Source organism: Narcine bancroftii, chromosome 1 (assembly GCF_036971445.1).
Source record: "Narcine bancroftii isolate sNarBan1 chromosome 1, sNarBan1.hap1, whole genome shotgun sequence".
Classification (NCBI taxonomy): Eukaryota; Metazoa; Chordata; class Chondrichthyes; order Torpediniformes; family Narcinidae; genus Narcine; species Narcine bancroftii.
Genome location: NC_091469.1, coordinates 252,436,408 through 252,454,062, shown reverse-complemented (window position 1 = coordinate 252,454,062; position 17,655 = coordinate 252,436,408). Strand labels below are relative to the sequence as shown.

At 41.1% G+C, this 17,655-nt stretch overlaps 1 protein-coding gene across 1 annotated transcript in view; it reads left to right on the top strand.

The window, feature by feature from the left end:
- LOC138755459 (astacin-like metalloendopeptidase) overlaps nucleotides 1-17,655 on the top strand; it is a 159,065-nt gene that overhangs the window by 87,379 nt on the left and 54,031 nt on the right. Inside the window, exon 9 of the mRNA XM_069921495.1 lies at nucleotides 4,136-4,263. Within this exon, the coding sequence (XP_069777596.1) occupies nucleotides 4,136-4,263 (128 nt within the window). The remainder of the gene's footprint in view (nucleotides 1-4,135; nucleotides 4,264-17,655) is intronic.

The following is a 17,655-nucleotide window of genomic DNA, read 5'->3' as shown; positions in this document are numbered from 1 at the left end:
ATTATAATCTTTTGTTTCAGAATTAATTAAAAATCTATTTTCAAACAAATTTTGATCTCTCGAGGGGTACTAATAACCTTGCAGATAGGTTTGCTAGTGCTGCTCCAGGGGTTTTAAACTAGATTTGCTTTGTGTGGGGATGGGAACCAGAGAATTATAGCAGATAGTGAGGAAGAGGAGGGTAAAGGTCAAGCAAGGACTGCATGTATAGACAGAAATCAAAGGTTTGTACATGATAGAAATTTTCTCAGCTGTATTTATTTCAATGTATGGAGTATTGTTGGAAAGGCAGACAAGCTTAGGGTGTGCATTGGCACATGGGATTACAACATTATTGTTATTAGTGAGATTTGGTTGCAGGAGGGGCAGGACTGACACTCAATGTTCTGGGGTTCCCTTGTTTCAGACGTGATAGAGGGGGAGGAATGAAAGGGGGAGGAGTGGCATTGTTAGTCAGAGAAAATATCACAGTTGTGCTTAGATAGGACAGCCCAGGGGGGCTCATCTACAGAGACCATATGGGTGGAGTTGAGGAATGGGAAAGGTGTGATAGGGTTGTATTATAGACCACTCAATAGTCAAAAAGAATTGGAAGTGCAAATCTGTAGAGAGATAGCAGACTGATATAAGAAACAAAGTTGTAATAGTATGAGATTTTAACTTTCCACATATTGACTGGGACTCCCATACTGTAAAAGGGCTGGATGGCTTAGAGATTGTTGAATGTGTTCAGGAAAGTTTTCTAAATCAATATAATATGAATGAGAGAGGATGCAATACTGGATCTCCTAAGAGGGAATCAGGTGACAGAATTATGTGTCGGGAAACATTTTAGGTCCAGTAACCATAATGTCATTAGTTTCAAGTTAATTATGGATAAGGATAAGTTTGGTCCTCAAGTTAAGATTCTAAATTGGAGAAAGGCCAATTTTGTGGAAATGAGAAAAGATCTAGGAAGAGTGGATTTTGATAAGTTGTTTTCTGGCAAGGATGTGTTCAGTAAGTGGAAGGCCTTCAAAAACAACATTTTGTGAGTGCCGAATTTGCATGTTCCTGTCAGGATTAAAGGCAAAGTTAACAGGTATAGGGAACCTTGGTTTTCAAGGGATATTAGCTATCTGGTTAAGAGGAAGAGAAGGGTGTATAGCAGGTATAGGCAACAAGGAGCAAATGAAGTTCTAGGAGAGTAGAAATTGTAAGAAAATACTTAAGAAGGAAATCAGAAAGACAAAAAGAAGGCTTGAGGTTCCTTTGGCAGATAATGTGAAAGAAAACCCGAAGGATTTCTACAAGTATGTTAAGACTAAAAGGATAGTAAGGGACAAAATTGGTCCCCAGAAGATCAGCGTGGTCATCTATGTGTAGAATCTCACGAGATAGGGGAAATCTTAAAGAGTTTTTTTTTGCATCAGATTTACTCAGGAAACTGGCATTATGTATAAGGAAGGAAGGGAAACAAACAATAGTGGCATGGAACATGTGGAGATTAAGGAGGAGGAGGTGCTTGCTCCTTACAGCAAATAAAGGTAGATAAATTCCCCAGGCTTGACATAATATTCTCTTTGTCCTTGAGGAAGACTAATGTAGAAATTGCTGGAGCCCTGGCAGATATATTCAAAATGTCCTTATAAACTGGTAAGGTACTGGAGAATCTGAGGGTAGCTCATGTTGTTCTGTTGTTTAAAAAAGGATCCAAAAGTAAACCAGGAAATTACAGACTGGTGAGCCTGATGTCAGTAGTGGGTAAATTATTTGAGGGTGTTCTGAGAGATTGGATATACAAGTATTTGGACAGCCAAGGGCTGATTAAGGATAGTCAGCATGGCTTTGTGTGTGGTAGGTTGTGTTTAATGAATCTTATCGAGTTTTTCAAGGAGGTTACCAAGAAAGTAGATGAAGGAAAGGCTGTGGATGTTGTCTACATGGACCTTAGTAAAAGCCTTGGACGTCCACATGGGACGTTAGTTCAGAAGGTTCAGGCACTAAGTATCCATGGAGAGGTTGTAAACTGGATTTGAAATTGGCTGAACGGGAGAAGACAGAGAGTGATAGTGGATTGCTTCTCAGACTGGAGGCCTGTGATTAGTGGTGTGCCTCAGGGATTGGTGTTGGAACATGGTTGTTTGTTGTCAATATCAATGATCTGGATGATAATGTGGGAACTTGGATCAGCAGGTGACACTAAGATTGGGGGTATTGTGGTCAGTGAGGAATGCTTTCAAAGCTTGAAGAGGGATCTAGACCAGTTGGAAAAATGGCAGATGGAATTTAATGCAGACAAATGTGAGATGTTGCATTTTGGAAGGACAAAACGATGTAGGACATACACAGTAAATGGTAGGACATTGAGGAGTTTGGAGAAACAAAGGGATCTGGGAGTGCAGATACATAATTCTCTGAAAGTGGCATCACAGGTAGACAGGGTTGTAAAGAAAGTTTTTGGTATCTTGGCCTTCATTAATAAAAGTATTGAGTACAGGAGTTGGAATGTTATGGTGAGGTTGTATAAGACATAGGTGAGGCCAAATTTGGAATATTGTGTGGTCGCCAAACTACAGGAAGGATATCAGTAAGATTAAAAGAATGCAAAAAAGATGTACTTGTGTGACAGAGTATATAGATATATTTTTGGGAGATAAATTGGGAAAGGTTTGTTAGAATAGGTCACATGCAAACACTTTAAAACATATCTTATTTGAAATACTGGAGCTCTGCTAATGTTAGACATATTGGCTCCACGGCTTTTACAAGAGTTTTGAAGAGTGCTCGAGAGACTTCACTAATGAATTGTTGTTTACAAAAGGCAACAGAAGAAAGATCTTGTTGGAGCCGCAGATAGTCTGGAGATGTTCTAAGAGGGTCGTGTGGTTTTGCAAGCAGAGAGAGTCAAACAGTCTTTCTCTCTAAGAGAGAGAGACAGTGATAATTCTACAGTATTACAGCCAGCAGAGTCAGCTGGAACTGGAACAGGACAAGCTGGCAAGCTTGTGGAAAGCCCTATTTGGAGGATGGCCTGGTCAAAGCCCTTGTGGTTCATGCAAGAGGAGAGAACTGGCTTTCTAATGTTTCACTTGAAATAAGTGAAACAAAAAGGAACTCTGTGGTGACCTGAAAGAAAGAGGTTATCATCTGGAGAACCCTGAAGGGGGAAAGTTTCATCATAAAGAAAAAGGAGTGGCTGATTAAAAAGGACTCAGTTGTGGATGTCCTGGAACAACAAATCTCACTCTGAAAACTGACAGGAACCTTCCTGAGCAGTAACCATTTACCTTTCAAGCTTGATGAACTTTATAAATGTTAAATTCTGTGCACAGTAAAAGAATTGCCTGCAACCAGTGAACATGAAGGAATGAGAAGTGAGATTGGACTGTGAACCAAAGAACTTTTTTGAGTTTACACACACGTGCGCTTAGAATTAGAAGGGGGATAAGTTAGGCTAGTTAAGTTAAAGTGATTCTGTTTTCATGCTTAAAGATAATTAAAAGCAACTTTTGTTCAAGTAACCATTTGTCTTGGTGCTGAGTTTATGGGTCCTCCTCTGGGCTCGTAACACTAGGGTGCTACCAGGTCTTCAGGACCTGAGTTGCAGGGAAAGATTAAACAGATTAGGACTTTATTTCTTGGAACATAAAAGAATGAGGGGAGATTTGTTAGAAGTTTACAAAATCATACAAGAATGAGGGGTATAGACAGAGTAAATGTGCAAAGGGTCTTTCCATTTTGATTAGGAGAGTTAAGTACGGCATGGTTTTAGGGTGAAAGGGGAAAGGTTTTTGGGTAAAATTAAGTGGAACGTACTCACTCAGAGAGGTGGGAGTGTGGAACAAGCTGTCATCTGACGTGGTAAATGTGAGCTCATAATTTTTAAGAATTGAATATATACATGGATGGGAGAGTCAGAGGGTTATGGAATAGACGCAGGTCAATGGGACTAGCAGAATGATTTGGCACAGACTAGAAGGGCTGAATGGCTGTTTTCTGTGGTGTAGTGTTCTATGGTTCTATATATCTGGAAATTGTGTACAAAATGGGAGTTAAAATAAAAACACAATGCCTGAGAAACTCAGCAGGTCAATCAGCTTACTTCGGAAAGCAAAGATAAAGATACATAACCAACATTTATTTCTACTTGCAGGTATGCTTTTTCTAAAGATGGCTTTAGCAGTACCATCATACCAATACCAAATCCAAACATAGACATTGGACAACGTTATGGCATGTCCGCTCTAGATGTTTACAAGATTAACAAGTTATATAATTGCAGTAAGTGTAAAATATTTTCTTACTTTGAATTTTATGAACAAGATAAAATTACAGACAAATAAATTGAGTTTGTCCCACTGAACAGAAAAAATTAACAGTGTTGAAATGAACATTTAGTTCCTTGAATTTACCAGTAAATTAATTGTTACTCTTAATCAAGGTGCATGGGGAAAAAAATGCTAGTTTTTTGCTCATAGCTCCCAGTTCCCTGTTGAAATTAACTTTGACCTTTAATATAATGTCTCCAGAAGAAGAGAGTTAACAAATGAACCACATATGGAGATATAGGGCAGGTCATGAAACTTTTTTTTTTCAAATTAAGTTTTAAGAACATAATAGAGAAAGATGGTTTTAGGATGAGACTTGTGAAGCATCTTAAGTCTTCCAGAGATGGAGCAATTTAATTCAAGTTGCTCAATAAGTAAGAAGGGAGGAGCACAGCTCTTAAAAGGTTGTAGAGAGAGAGAGAGAGAGATTATAGAGAAAGGGAAAGGCCACGGCTGTGTTTAAGAACAAGGATTTTTTTTTTTAAATTGAGATATTGCATGCACAAAGGCCAATGCAGTTGAACATGGAATTTTCCTAAGAAAATATTAAATGGACCTGTTTGACAACTTACCTGTCTTGTTCTTCACCATCCAACTTTTAAGTTCATTGCAAAACAACTTTGCTTCACTTTGGAGTGAAACCCTTTCAACCACAGCTATACTCTCTATTTCCACTGACAATAAATAATGTTCTCCATGCTTCTGTAGTTTATATAGGTAGTCCTCAACTTCCAACCTACTTGAGTTACGTCTACTCACACATATGACCCAATTTTGTTTTTTAAATATTTATTAAAACTACTGTACAAGTTAACATTTTGTATTAAAAGTACTGTATACAGTGGTCCCTGCTCCCAGCAGCAACCTGAAGTCCCTGCTCTCCATTCCCCATGGCAGCCCGAGGTCCCTGTTCCCCAGCAGCCTGAGGTCCCCGTTACTCAAATAATGACCAATCCCAAGTTACAACCAATCTTCCGTCCCCATTATGGTCGTAAGTTGGGGACTACCTGTATTACAAAATTTGGTATAATCAACTACTCATGTTACCAGCACAGAACTTCACAGCGTCTTTCTGCTGTAAATATGCACTACCATTCCTGATATTTATCAGTGCTTTATTTTTTTTTTAAATTTAGACATACAGCATGGTAACAGGCCCTTTCAGAGCACAAGCCTATGCTGCCCAATTACACCCTTGACCTACCATCGGTACCTTTTGAGTGGTGGGAGGACACCCACATAGACACGAGGAAAACATTCAAAGTCCTTACAGACAGCATGGGATTCAAACTCCGGTCCTGATCCCTGGCACTGTAATGTGCATGTGTGTATTATATATATATGTTGTGTGTGAGTGTCTATTCACACACAGATACACATACACAGACACACACACACACACACACACACACACACACACACACACACACACACACACACACACACACACACACACACACACACACACACATATGTATATACAAAGAGTCCCCAGGTTACGAACAAGTTCCATTACCTGGATTGTCCATATGCTGAATTTGTACATAAGGCAGAACTGGTACTTATGGTTCTTATTTGGTGTTTGTGAGGTAACATTATGCACATGTATGAATTGGGGGAATAATATATATGTACATTATGTGCATTTATGAGCATGCGCGAATTGGAGAACAGCCCATTCGTAAGTACATATGTATAGCCCTTTTTCCACTGGCTTCCCAGTTAATTAGCCTTTCAGTGTCCCACGATAAAAAGCCGTTTGTGCTGTTTCCACTGGGCCACCGTTAACTGGTACATTGACTGCTTTTCCACTGAACACACTCATCCCCAGGGATCGGAGAGTCTATCTTTGAATAGAATGGAATGGAAGGAGTTGTCCTTTTTCTACTGGCTTAATCAGCATGCCGACCTCAGCTGATGCTGGGGATATAAGTAGGTCTAGAGGCCATCAATCTCTGGTGTGCTGATTGTTTTCCTTTTCCACGGGACCCTTAACCATTTAATTCCCCGTTAATTCCTGAGACAAGGTGCCAGTGGAAAAGCAGCTTATGTATCAGTATCATAATTTATTGGCATGAAAAAGTCATGAAGTGTGGTGTTTTGCGGTAGCATCATAGGGCAAATATTCATATTATAACGATCTTACAACATTACTATAAAAAATAATAGTGCACAAAAAGTAAGGCATTCAGGAATCTGATGGCAGCGTGGAAAAGCTGTCCTTTTGCCGCTGAATGCTCGTCTTTAGACTCCTGTACCTTTTTCACAATGGTAGCAAAATAAAGAGGGCGTGGCCTGGGTGGTGGGGGACTTTAAGGATAAAAGCTGCTTTTTTGTGTGTCTTATCGTCAATGTATACTATGTGTGTGTGTGTGTGTGTGTGTGTGTGTGTGTGTGTTTATAAAAAATCAGAATATAGAACTTAAATGATGGAACATTTGTATGTTCCACAAGCCCTACTGTATTCATTGTCAACATTACCAATTCATAAGTTATCCCACATCAAAAGTTAGAAGAGAAAGGAATTTCAATATAGGGTTCGGATCAGGAGCTAGGGTTGCAGATGGTTTGGACTGGACTCTGTGAGGCTGCGGGAGCGAATCTACGGACACTCGGTGGCTCTGTGGGGAACTCTCTTTTGCTTCTCTTTCTCTGACTGTAAGAGGCACTTGAGGCAATTTCTACTGATTGAATCTGTCTGCCTGAAAACAGGCAGCGGCAATTTCATGTAATATGACATTATTTCATTCCAATAACAATAAATTAAATCTTGAATCTTGGCATCAGTGATAGAGGAAGAGAGAACTATTCCATTTGGACATTCTTCCAAGGTGAGACCCATGTCTATGTAAATAAGGTAATTTGAGACATAAATGCACTTTAAACTAATAAAATAAGCAGAGTTCCTATCACACAAGTGGAAAGATTTTAGAAAAATTGTTCTTATTTAACAGAATGAGACAGAATAGGATAGATGGGTTAAAAATATTTTCTTAACATACAAAGTCAATTCAAAGAAATCTGATGATGTTAAAATTAAATTGTCTGGGAGAGAGACTAAATCATCTGGAATTATACTCATTTGAATTCAGAAGAATGAGAGGAAATATAGAAAAATATAAAATTATGAAAGGGATAAGATCAAGGCAGGAAAATTGTTTTCACTGGTAGGTGAGACCAGAACTCGGGGATACAGCTTCAAGATTCAGGGAGTAAATTTAAGACAGAGATAAGGAAAAACTCTTTTTCCCAGAGAGTAGTGAATCTGTGGAATTCTCTACCCAGGGAAGCAGTTGAGGCTGCTTCATTAAACATATTTAAGGTTCAGTTAGATAGATTTTTACATAAAATTGGAATTAAAGGATATGGGGAAAAGGCAGGTAGGTGGAGTTGAGTCCATGATCAGAGCAGCCATGATCTCATTGAATGGCAGAGCAGGCGCAATGGGCGGATGGCTGACTCCCACTCCTATTTCTTATGTTCAAATGCACAAAGCATTCATAACAAAATACAAAAATACTCTTGATCTAATTACTGTTCTGGAGTTATAATCACATAGTGATCAAGGTTCAATATTAACTTTCCAGGATACTGGATGTTTAAAATGTATAAATTTTTTTAAAAGTTGATGGATAAAATTAACATTGTGCTATGAGCATCAATGAGAAATATCTCAGGATTGTTAAGGGACATTGACAGTCAGATGGGCACAGGGTGCTTTTGCAACCATATGGGAAGAGGACAGAAGAGTTGAACTGTTCTTATATGGAGTCGGCTTGGACCTCATAGGCCTTTATGGCTCCAATTGCACTCTAACATTATGGATTTGGAAGTAAATTAGGAAATCAAATTAAAAAGGTCCCCCAGTGATAAATAAGGGCATGTAGTGTGTTGTGACGGAGTGCAGTGCAGAGACTGAAACAGCAGGCTGTGTCTTCAGGAATCACAACTAACTAATTTAATTTGAATTTCACACACAGCCTTTAAGCCTAACTCCATTCCTCCCCTTACACACCAGTGCTCGCATCATGATGACGCGAGTGTGTACACACCCTTCTGGTCTGTACTGGAAGAGATGGTCAAACGATGCCATTCTTGCCGCGGTCCTATGATGTGTTGCGGGTGACGTGTGCTGCTTTGGCGGTCGTCCTCTGCACACTGGTGGTGGGACCTGTACCAGCTGGGACAAGTCCAAGTGGGCCAGTTTTAATTGATCCATTGTGAACAGTTCCTTTGCCCCCAATGTTGAGAGTGAATGTGGATGCGTTCCTGTGCAGTACTTTGTACGGTCCCTCAAAAGGCCACTGAAGGGGAGTCCTGTGCAAGCCTCTGTGCACGAATACATAGTCACAAGAGGCCAAGTCCAGGGGGTAGCTGCAGGGCAGCTGACCATGCCATGATGTTGGTGGTGGTGCGAGTGAACCCAGTTTGTGCTGCCACCTCTCAAGGAGGGTTGCGGTGTCCATGTCCTGCTTAGTCGAAGGTAGGAGGAACTGGTCAGGGACTGAAATGGACCGCTATAGATCAGTTCAGTGCCACGCGTATCCCAAGAGGCATCCAGGGTAGTTTTTCCACCTAGTTGGGCCTTTCAAGCCATGCCATCAACACTGCCTTGAGGTGGCGATGGAACTTCTTGACTAATCTCTTTGCTTGTGGGTGGTAGGCCATGGTATGATAAAGCTGGGTGCCCAGGATTTTGAGAGTTCCATCCACAGGGTAGAGTTGAACTGGGCATCTTGATCTGTCATAATGTCTAGTGTACCTGTCCACCATTATGAGCAGGTAACGCGATCCTCAGGAGACTGACAAGGGCCCAATAATGTCGATGTGTATGCTTTGGAACCTGCAGGAAGGATTGTTGAAGTCTTGTAGCTGATGTCTGGTGTACCGCTGGACCTTGGCTGCCTGGCAATCTGTGCAGGTCTTTGCCCATTCAGTGATCTGCTTACGCAGGCCATGCCAAATGAATTTTGCTGACACCGGTCGCACTGTTGTGGAAATTGAGGGTTGTGACAACCCGTGGATCATGTTGAAAACCGTCCTCCTCCATTGGGTGGGGTTGATAGGGAAAGTGGAAACATCATGGAGGAGCATTGTACCATCAGTGTCCAGCAGGAGGTCTTGGAGCTGCAAGCCCATGATTGCCATTCTGGGGCTGAGTGTCTCTGGGTCATCCAGCTGTGCCAGACCATGGTAGTCTATGACCTGTGACAGAGCACTGACCGTCGGTCTGGAGAGTGCATCTGTAACCACGCTGTGCTTTTCTGATAAGTGTCGGATAGTGGTAAATTCAGAGATGTAAGATAATTGTCTCTGTTGATGGGCAGACCATCAGTTGGAGGACTTCAAGAAAATGAAAGTTAGTGGCTTATGATTGGTGTGGACAGTGAACAGATGCCCTTCCAGGAAGTAATGAAAGTGGCAGATGGCCAGGTAGAGGGCAAGCAGCTCTCTGTTGCATGTACAACTTGGGCAGCTGCAGGTGTCTACTGAAGAAGGCAAGAGGCTGCCATGAGTCATTCACGAACTGCTCCAGGACAGTGCCCACAGCAGTGTTGGAAGTGTCCATTGTGAGGGCCATTGGTACATCCATACGTGGATGTACCAGTATCATTGTGTTGGCCAGGGCCTCTTTAGTCTGCTCGAACACACTGTGAGCCTCCTCTGTCCATTCAAGCTCCCTCAATGAAGCCGACATCAATGTGAAAAGCAGGCATATGATCTTGGCAGCTGCAGGGATGAATCTGTTGTAGAAATTCACCATGCCCACGAATTCCTGAAGGCCCTTCAGTGTTGTCAGTCTGGAAAACTGCCAGATGGCATCAACTTTGTCTAGCAAAGAGGTTGCTCCCACTGGGGTAATTCTGTGGCCTAGAAAGTCTATCTCCGTGAGGCCGAACTGGTACTTCTCCAGGTTTGCAGTGAGGCCAAACTGTGTGAGACCAGTGAAAAGCTGGTGGAGATGCTTCAAGTGCTCCTCAGGTAAGCTGCTGGCTACCAGGATATCATTGAGGTATATGAAAAGGAAAGGCATGTCTCTTTCGACCGTGTCCATGAGGTGCTGAAAGGTCTTTGCTGCATTTTTCAACCCAAATGGCATGTGTAGGAACTCGAAAAGGCCGAAAGGGTTGATAATCGCAGTCTTCTGGATATCATCTGGGTGCAGGGAATTTGATGGTATCCCTGGATCAAGTCGATTTTAGAGAAGAGTTTTGCACCGGGGAGATTTGCCGAAAAATCTTGGATATGAGGAAATGGGTAGTGGTCTGATGTTGTTGCATTGTTGAGACATCTATAATTACTGCAGGGCCTCCAGCGGCCATTAGACAGGCACCAAGTGGAGGAGTGAGGCCCATGGGCTATTGGACCAACAAATGATGCTCAGCTACTCTATGAACCTAAAATCTGCCTTAGCGAGGGTAAATTTGTCTGGTGCCAGGCATCAAGTAGACGCCATGTTTGGGCATGACTGCTGTGAACTGCGAGTGCAGAATGGAGGGATAGCCCACCAGGAGGTGGCTGTACAGGCCATGTTTGGTCTCCACACAAGTGAGCTGGGTGGAAGGTTCATTGGACATGCTAAGGGGCAATGTGTGGAAAGTCTCTGCATGGACTAGCTGTCTGGCCTGGAGGTCGACGAGCAGAGAGTGCGCTCATAGGAAATCTGCACCGATCAGGGGTTTGTCCACCGAAGCAAGCGTGAAGGACCATTTGAAAGTGTGGTTGTCGAAACATACAGGAATCCTCCTTTTGCCAAAGGTTCGAATGGCAGTGTTGTGGTGGTTCCAAGGCGGGGCCCTGGGGCCTTGCATGTGTCTCGAGTGCCGTAGGGGGTATGACACTTATCTCCGCCCACATGTCCAAGAGGAATCTGCAGCTTGAAATGCTGTCCCAAACATAGAGAAAGCTATTTTATCGACCAGCTGCCGCAGCCAATAGTGGTGGCTGACCACATCATTTCCCATGAACGAATATGGTTGGTGGTACCTGCAGGTGGAAACCCCACAACATTGGTGATAAAATCACCATTTTGGATCGGACTTCTCCCCCTTCTGGCGGAGTGCGGCCAGCTCACATGGTGGATTGGACTTGGGTGTTGGCCTCGGTGGTGGCAGCAAGACATGGTTGATGGAGTCTACTCCCTTGCATTTTGAGCGGTAGAAGACATCTGCATGCATTGCAACCTTGCGTGGGTCGCTGAAATTCACATCAGTCAACAGGAGCCTGATGTCCTTGGGCATCTGCATGAGGAATGCTTGTTTGAACACGAGGCAGGGCTTGTGCCCTTGTGGCAGCATGAGCATTTCGTCCATAAGGGCCAAGGGGGTCCTGTCACCCAGGCCATCCAAGTCTCGTACGTGCTAATGAGGAGGTTTTTCAGAGCCATGTATTTACCTTCCTCTGGCGGTGCCTGAATGAGGTCATCTACTCGTGAGGCAGTTTCCTGTTCGAGCGAGCTGACGACATAGAAATATCTTGTCGAATCAGAGGTTATCTGTTTGATGTGGAACTGGGTCTCTACTTGGGCGAACCAAGTGCAGGGCCTGTTCATCCAGAAAGTTGGCAGCTTTAACCCCAACACCATTGTGTCGAGTCTTCAGGACATGGAGACTCATCGGGGTCACCATTGTAGTGTGTTGTGAGTGAGCGCAGCGCAGAGACTGAAACTGCAGACTCTGTGCTCAGGTATCACAACTAACTGATTTAATCTGAATCCCAGACACAGCCTTTAAGCATGACTCCATTCCGTCCTTTACGCACTGGAGCTTGCATTACAATAATGCAAGCACATATGGGCCCTTCCTGTCTGTACCAGAAGAGATAGTCCCGCGACACCATTCTTGCCGCAGTTGCTCCGCCATTGCTGCAATTCTGTGCATTGCCACAGGCACAAGCTTTAAACAAAATTCTTAATGAATGGATGTTCCAGTGTAAAGTACAACCCTAAAATTAAAATGAGGCTAACTTTGGAGACTAAAACACTATAAATTTAAAGGGACAGGCTTATGATGTTGTTAAATATCAAACCTTACCATCGGGAGAATTTTAGAAAGTAGCAGCAAATGACCCAGATATTGATAAAAAAAGTGAATGTAGATTATGAGTGAAAATTTAGAATATTATTAAAAATGTAATTGTAATAGCTTTTATTTTTTTTTAAGTTTTAAAATTAAAAAATTACATTTTAAATTTAGACATACAGCACGGTAACAAGCCATTTCAGCCCTTGAGTCCATGCTGCACAATTTACACCCAATTAACTTACTCCCCCAATACGTTTCGAATGGTGAGAGGAAAGCCCACTCAGACACAGGGAGAACGCACAAACTCCTAACTGACAGCACAGGTTTTGAACCCTAGTCTGATCGCTGACATTGTAAAGGCGTTGTGCTAACTATTACACCAACCATGCCCCCTGTGGTACACTATCGGTCAGAGGCAACACACAAAACATAAAGTCTGAACACAGGCTTTATTCGACGTAAACTTTCATAGAGCCACCTGTGAGGAGAGCTGCTGTAAACTCTGAGAGTGTCTTTGACAGGCCGGCTCTGGCTTATATCCCAGGGGATGATTGACACCCGACCAGGTGTTGTCTTGTCCCCATGCTCTTCTGCAGGTACAGAGGTTGCACCCTGCAGTAGGCCAGTGGTGTACCACCACACCACCCTAAATATAATAGAAGGGATCTGGAAAGATAAATATGTAATTTCTAGGGACCATGAAAGAGAATAAAGAAAAGATGGCTGAAATTAAATAAATACTTTGTGCAGTTACTTCAAAAGAAACCATGTACAAAGCAAAAAATGATGGGGAACCTCAAATCAAATCAATAGGAAGGAATTTAAGGTAATTACAATACAACTCTGATTATTCAAAATTATATCTCCAAAATCCTCATTTATCTGAAATTTTTTTTTAATTTCAAATAAATGAGGATATCTGAAACAAATCAGAAATCCTCATTTATCTGAAATTTTTTTTTAATTTCAAATAAATGAGGATATCTGAAACAAATCAGAAATCCTCATTTATCTGACATTTTTCAGAGGGAAAACTGATCTCACAGGTTGAAACAAAATTCACTCACCATGAAATTAAAACAACAATTGTCCTTGTTTCAGGTAACTCCCTCCCCTCCCTCTTTCCATTTCTTATTTACTTATCCCTATTGACCTTTCTCTCCAACTCTCCCTCTCAAACTGCATACCACTGTCTCCTAGCCACAAGCAGTTAGAAGAATCCCTTGTCCTGACGTCATCAAGGAGAGTGGCCTCCCGGGCAGGAGCAGAGACATTGGGCTCCCAGGCAGGAGTGGGGACATCACCTTCCCGGCAGGAGCGGGGACATTGGCTGCTGGGCAGGAACAAGGACCTTGAGCTTCCTGCCAGAAGCAGAGATGTTGGGCTCCTGGCAAAAGTGGGGAAGTCAGGCTCCCGGGCAGGAGTGGGGCATTGGTGGGGAGGTGTAGGTGATTGGCGGTGGCCAGAATTTCATTTGCTGAGAATCATTATTTTAATGCTAACAAAGCTTCCCATGTTGTTTCTTATTGTTTAAACACTGTAACAAGTGATTTACTGTTGCTACTGGGCTGTTTTTTTTCAATGACCAGTTATCTGAAAAAAAAGTTTATCCAACATAGGCCTGGTTCTTACCATTTTGGATAATTACAGTTGTACTGTAATATCAATAAAGTGATAGTACAGAGTAAAAATAAATGTTTTCCTGATAACCTTCAACTGGAGGTTCCAAAAGAGGTGGCTGAAAGGACAGCACATTAGGGATGATTGCTCCCTAGTTGTAGAGTATTCTCAGCAAATGTAACAAAAATAAGAGGGGAGAAAGAAAATTGGTGAACTGTAAAGGGCTGGTTGTGGAGACGTCTCCTGGAGACTAGCCGGGTCTCCGGGGAGTCGCGGGAAATTCAAACATGCTTGATTTTTTTGGAGACTTTTTCCAGTCTCCAGCAGGTCTCGGAGATGTTGCGGAGACTAATTTTGTACACAACGTCATCACAACGTCTCCTCAGTCTCCTTGGTCTCCAGCAGGTCTTGGAGAGGATGTCTCCCTAGTCGCGGACAAAATTAGTCTCCGCGACATCGCCGCAACTGATGGAGACGTCGCGGAGACGTTGTCACCTTGTCTGGAGACGTCTTGGACATCGCCCTGGCGTCGCCTTGGTGAGAGTACAAGCCATTATTTGGTTTCCCAAGTCGCCCGAGTTGCCGCGACTGATGAGTCGTGGCAGTCACGGCAACGTCTCCGCCAATGAGATACCAGTGTAAGTCAGCTATTCTGACACCTATTCTCAGTATAAAACTGGAATTCATCATTAATGATATGGCAGTGGCACACTTAGAGTGTTAGATTTTTAGGCAGAGTTAAGATAGTTAGGGTGAAGTGAAAATCATGTTAGAAGAATTTAATTGTTTTGATGTGTATTATTGTAGTGTGGATTGTAGGGGGTCATGTGGTCTCTCCATCTGGAATCTGGTAGGAGTGTGGATTATGGAGGGTCATGTGGTCTCTCTATCTGGAACCTGGTAGGAGTGTGGATTATGGAGGGTCATGTGGTCTCTCTATCTGGAACCTGGTAGGAGTGTGGATTATGGAGGGTCATGTGACTTTTATGGCTGGAGCCTTGCGGAAATCACCTCCCCTGCCAACCAAGGGTTAGTTTCTGCCTACCTGTGAGACTAATGCATGATTGGCCCTGGCAGCTGACATGTGATCGGTCCTCCAGGTGCCATTCAATGGTTGGATCTGCTCACAGATAAGAATTCTGCATGATTGATCCTCACAGGTCAAGTGAACAGGTCTTGCATTGAAAAAGCAGCATGTGCAATCTCTCACTCTCTCTCATCACACTCTTTGCTGGTACCTGCTTTTTTCTTTTTAACATTTTTATTGATTTTACACAAATAAACATACATGTACAAAATATTTATGCAATGCACAATAATAATGACAAATTACATAACAAAATATAAAAGCACATATAGTGCATCCATAATATAAAAGTACATTAAATTTTTTTAATCACATATAGACTTGCCTCTTAACCAAATCCCCACACCAATGTTGTATGACTAAAGAAAAAAATGTTCCTTGTTCCTGAAATAAAGCAGCAAAGCACTGAAATTTGGGATTAATATTATGCCTAGAGGTTATAAATAATTCAGGGATGATTCCAACACCATTTGATACCTTATATTTGAGTTATTAATTGAGTAACAAATCTTTTCTAAATTTAAACAGGAGATACTGCCCCTCAACCACTGAGCATGAGTGGGTGGGGCCACATCCTTCCATCTAAACAGTATAACACATCTGGCCAAAAGACAGAGTACAACATTCGATTGGAGTTAAAAAGAACATAATCCTGTCCATTTGTACCAAACAGAGCAACCAAAGGATTAGGCTCTAGATTAAGGATTAAAGATAAAGTTTTAAACACATCCCTCTAGTATTTTTCAAGGCTAGGACATGTCCAGAACATATGAATTAAAGAAGCCTCTTCTCTCTTACATTTATCACAACAATAATTTATATTTGAATAGATACAAGATAATTTAACTTTAGGCATATGGCCCTGTGTACAACTTTAAATTGTAACAAACAATGACAGGCACATAACCATCTTAACAATTAAATCCCAAACCTCGTCTGATAATGAAAGGTTTAAATCATCTTCTCAGGCATTTTTAATTTTAACTAGAAGAACATGACTCAAACCTACCAACTTATTATAAATGATGGATATTAAACCTTTGTGAGAATGTTGTAAACTAAAAAACACATCAACAATGTTTGCATCAAGTGCCCCAGGGAAATTAGGTAACTGAGATTGAAGAAAATGCCTGATTTGCAAATATCTGGAAAAAAATGAATATTTGGTAAATTGAACTTTTCAGAAAGCTGTTCAAATATGGCAACGCTGTTATCAATAAAAAGCACTTTGAAATGTTCAATACTCAATGTGTGCCATTCATGAAAAACAAGTTCATGCAAAGAAGGTTGAAAAAGATGATTGGATAAAATAGGGCTTGAAGGAGAAAAAAACATCGTCCAAAGTTTTTTCTGAACTCCACCCATACTTTCACAGTGTGCCTGACAACATGATTGTCAATTGATTTATTTAAAGAGAAGGGAAGTGAGGATCCAAGAAGTGCTGAGATGGAAAAGCTTTTAGCAGAGTTCAGCTCCATTGCTGCCCATACTGGACAGTCCACTCAGTTATGAAAATGGAACCAAAACATAAGATTATGTATATTCACCACCCAATAATAAAATCAAAAATTGGGTAGCACCATGCTAGATTTTTGAAGATAGACTTTGTTTAGATGAGGGTACTTACTCTTCCATATATAAGATGATATAATCAAATGAATCAAAAAATGATTTGGGAATAAAAAATTGATATAGATTGGAAAAGATATAAAAATGTAGGTAAAATTTTCATTTTGATAGAGTTAATGTGACTGACCAGAGTTATAGAAAGGGGTTACCATTGTATTAAGGATTGTTTCACATGATTTAATTAAGTAAGGAATTTTTTTTTTAAAAGATACTTATCATTCTTTGTAACTGTAATAACAAGATAATTAAATTGATTTTACACAATCTTAAAGAAAAGATTAATGTACACTGATGTAAGTGCTTTCAAAGGGAAAAGTTCACTTTATTGCAGATTAAATCTATATCCTGAAAACTGCCTAAATTGAGAAAGTATTGACAGCATGAACAGTAAAGAAGTGTCAGGACTTGGTAAGAAAAGAAGATCATCCTCATAAAGGGAAACTTTATGTTCAATTCCCTTCCTATAAACCCCTGAAATATCCTCACACTCTTGAAATACAATCGCTAATGGCTCTATGGCCAAATCAAAAGTAATGGACTCAAAGGACACCCTTGACAGGTTCCCCAATGGTGATTGAAAGTTAGTGAGAATTGAAGCCATAGGGCATGAATTCAATAGTTTAATCTATGTAATAAAACACAGTCCAAAATTGAATTTTTATGTGATCATAAATAAATACATCCATTCAATTTGATCAAACACTTTCTCTGTATCTATGGAAATAACATATTCAGCAGCTGCACTGGAAGGTAAGTACAAAATATCCAAAAAGTGATGTATATTAAAATAAGAGGCTGTTCTTAAATCTAATAAGATTATAAATAATTGATATTAATCCACACTGTGAAAACTGCAAATCAAAAAGAAATAACTCATTAGATTTAAGAACAGCCTCAATGACTGGGTTAAGAATGAATGGGAATGAGATTTGAATATATCATTTTCAGACTAAGATTGGATTTTCACTCTTATCTTGATTAATGA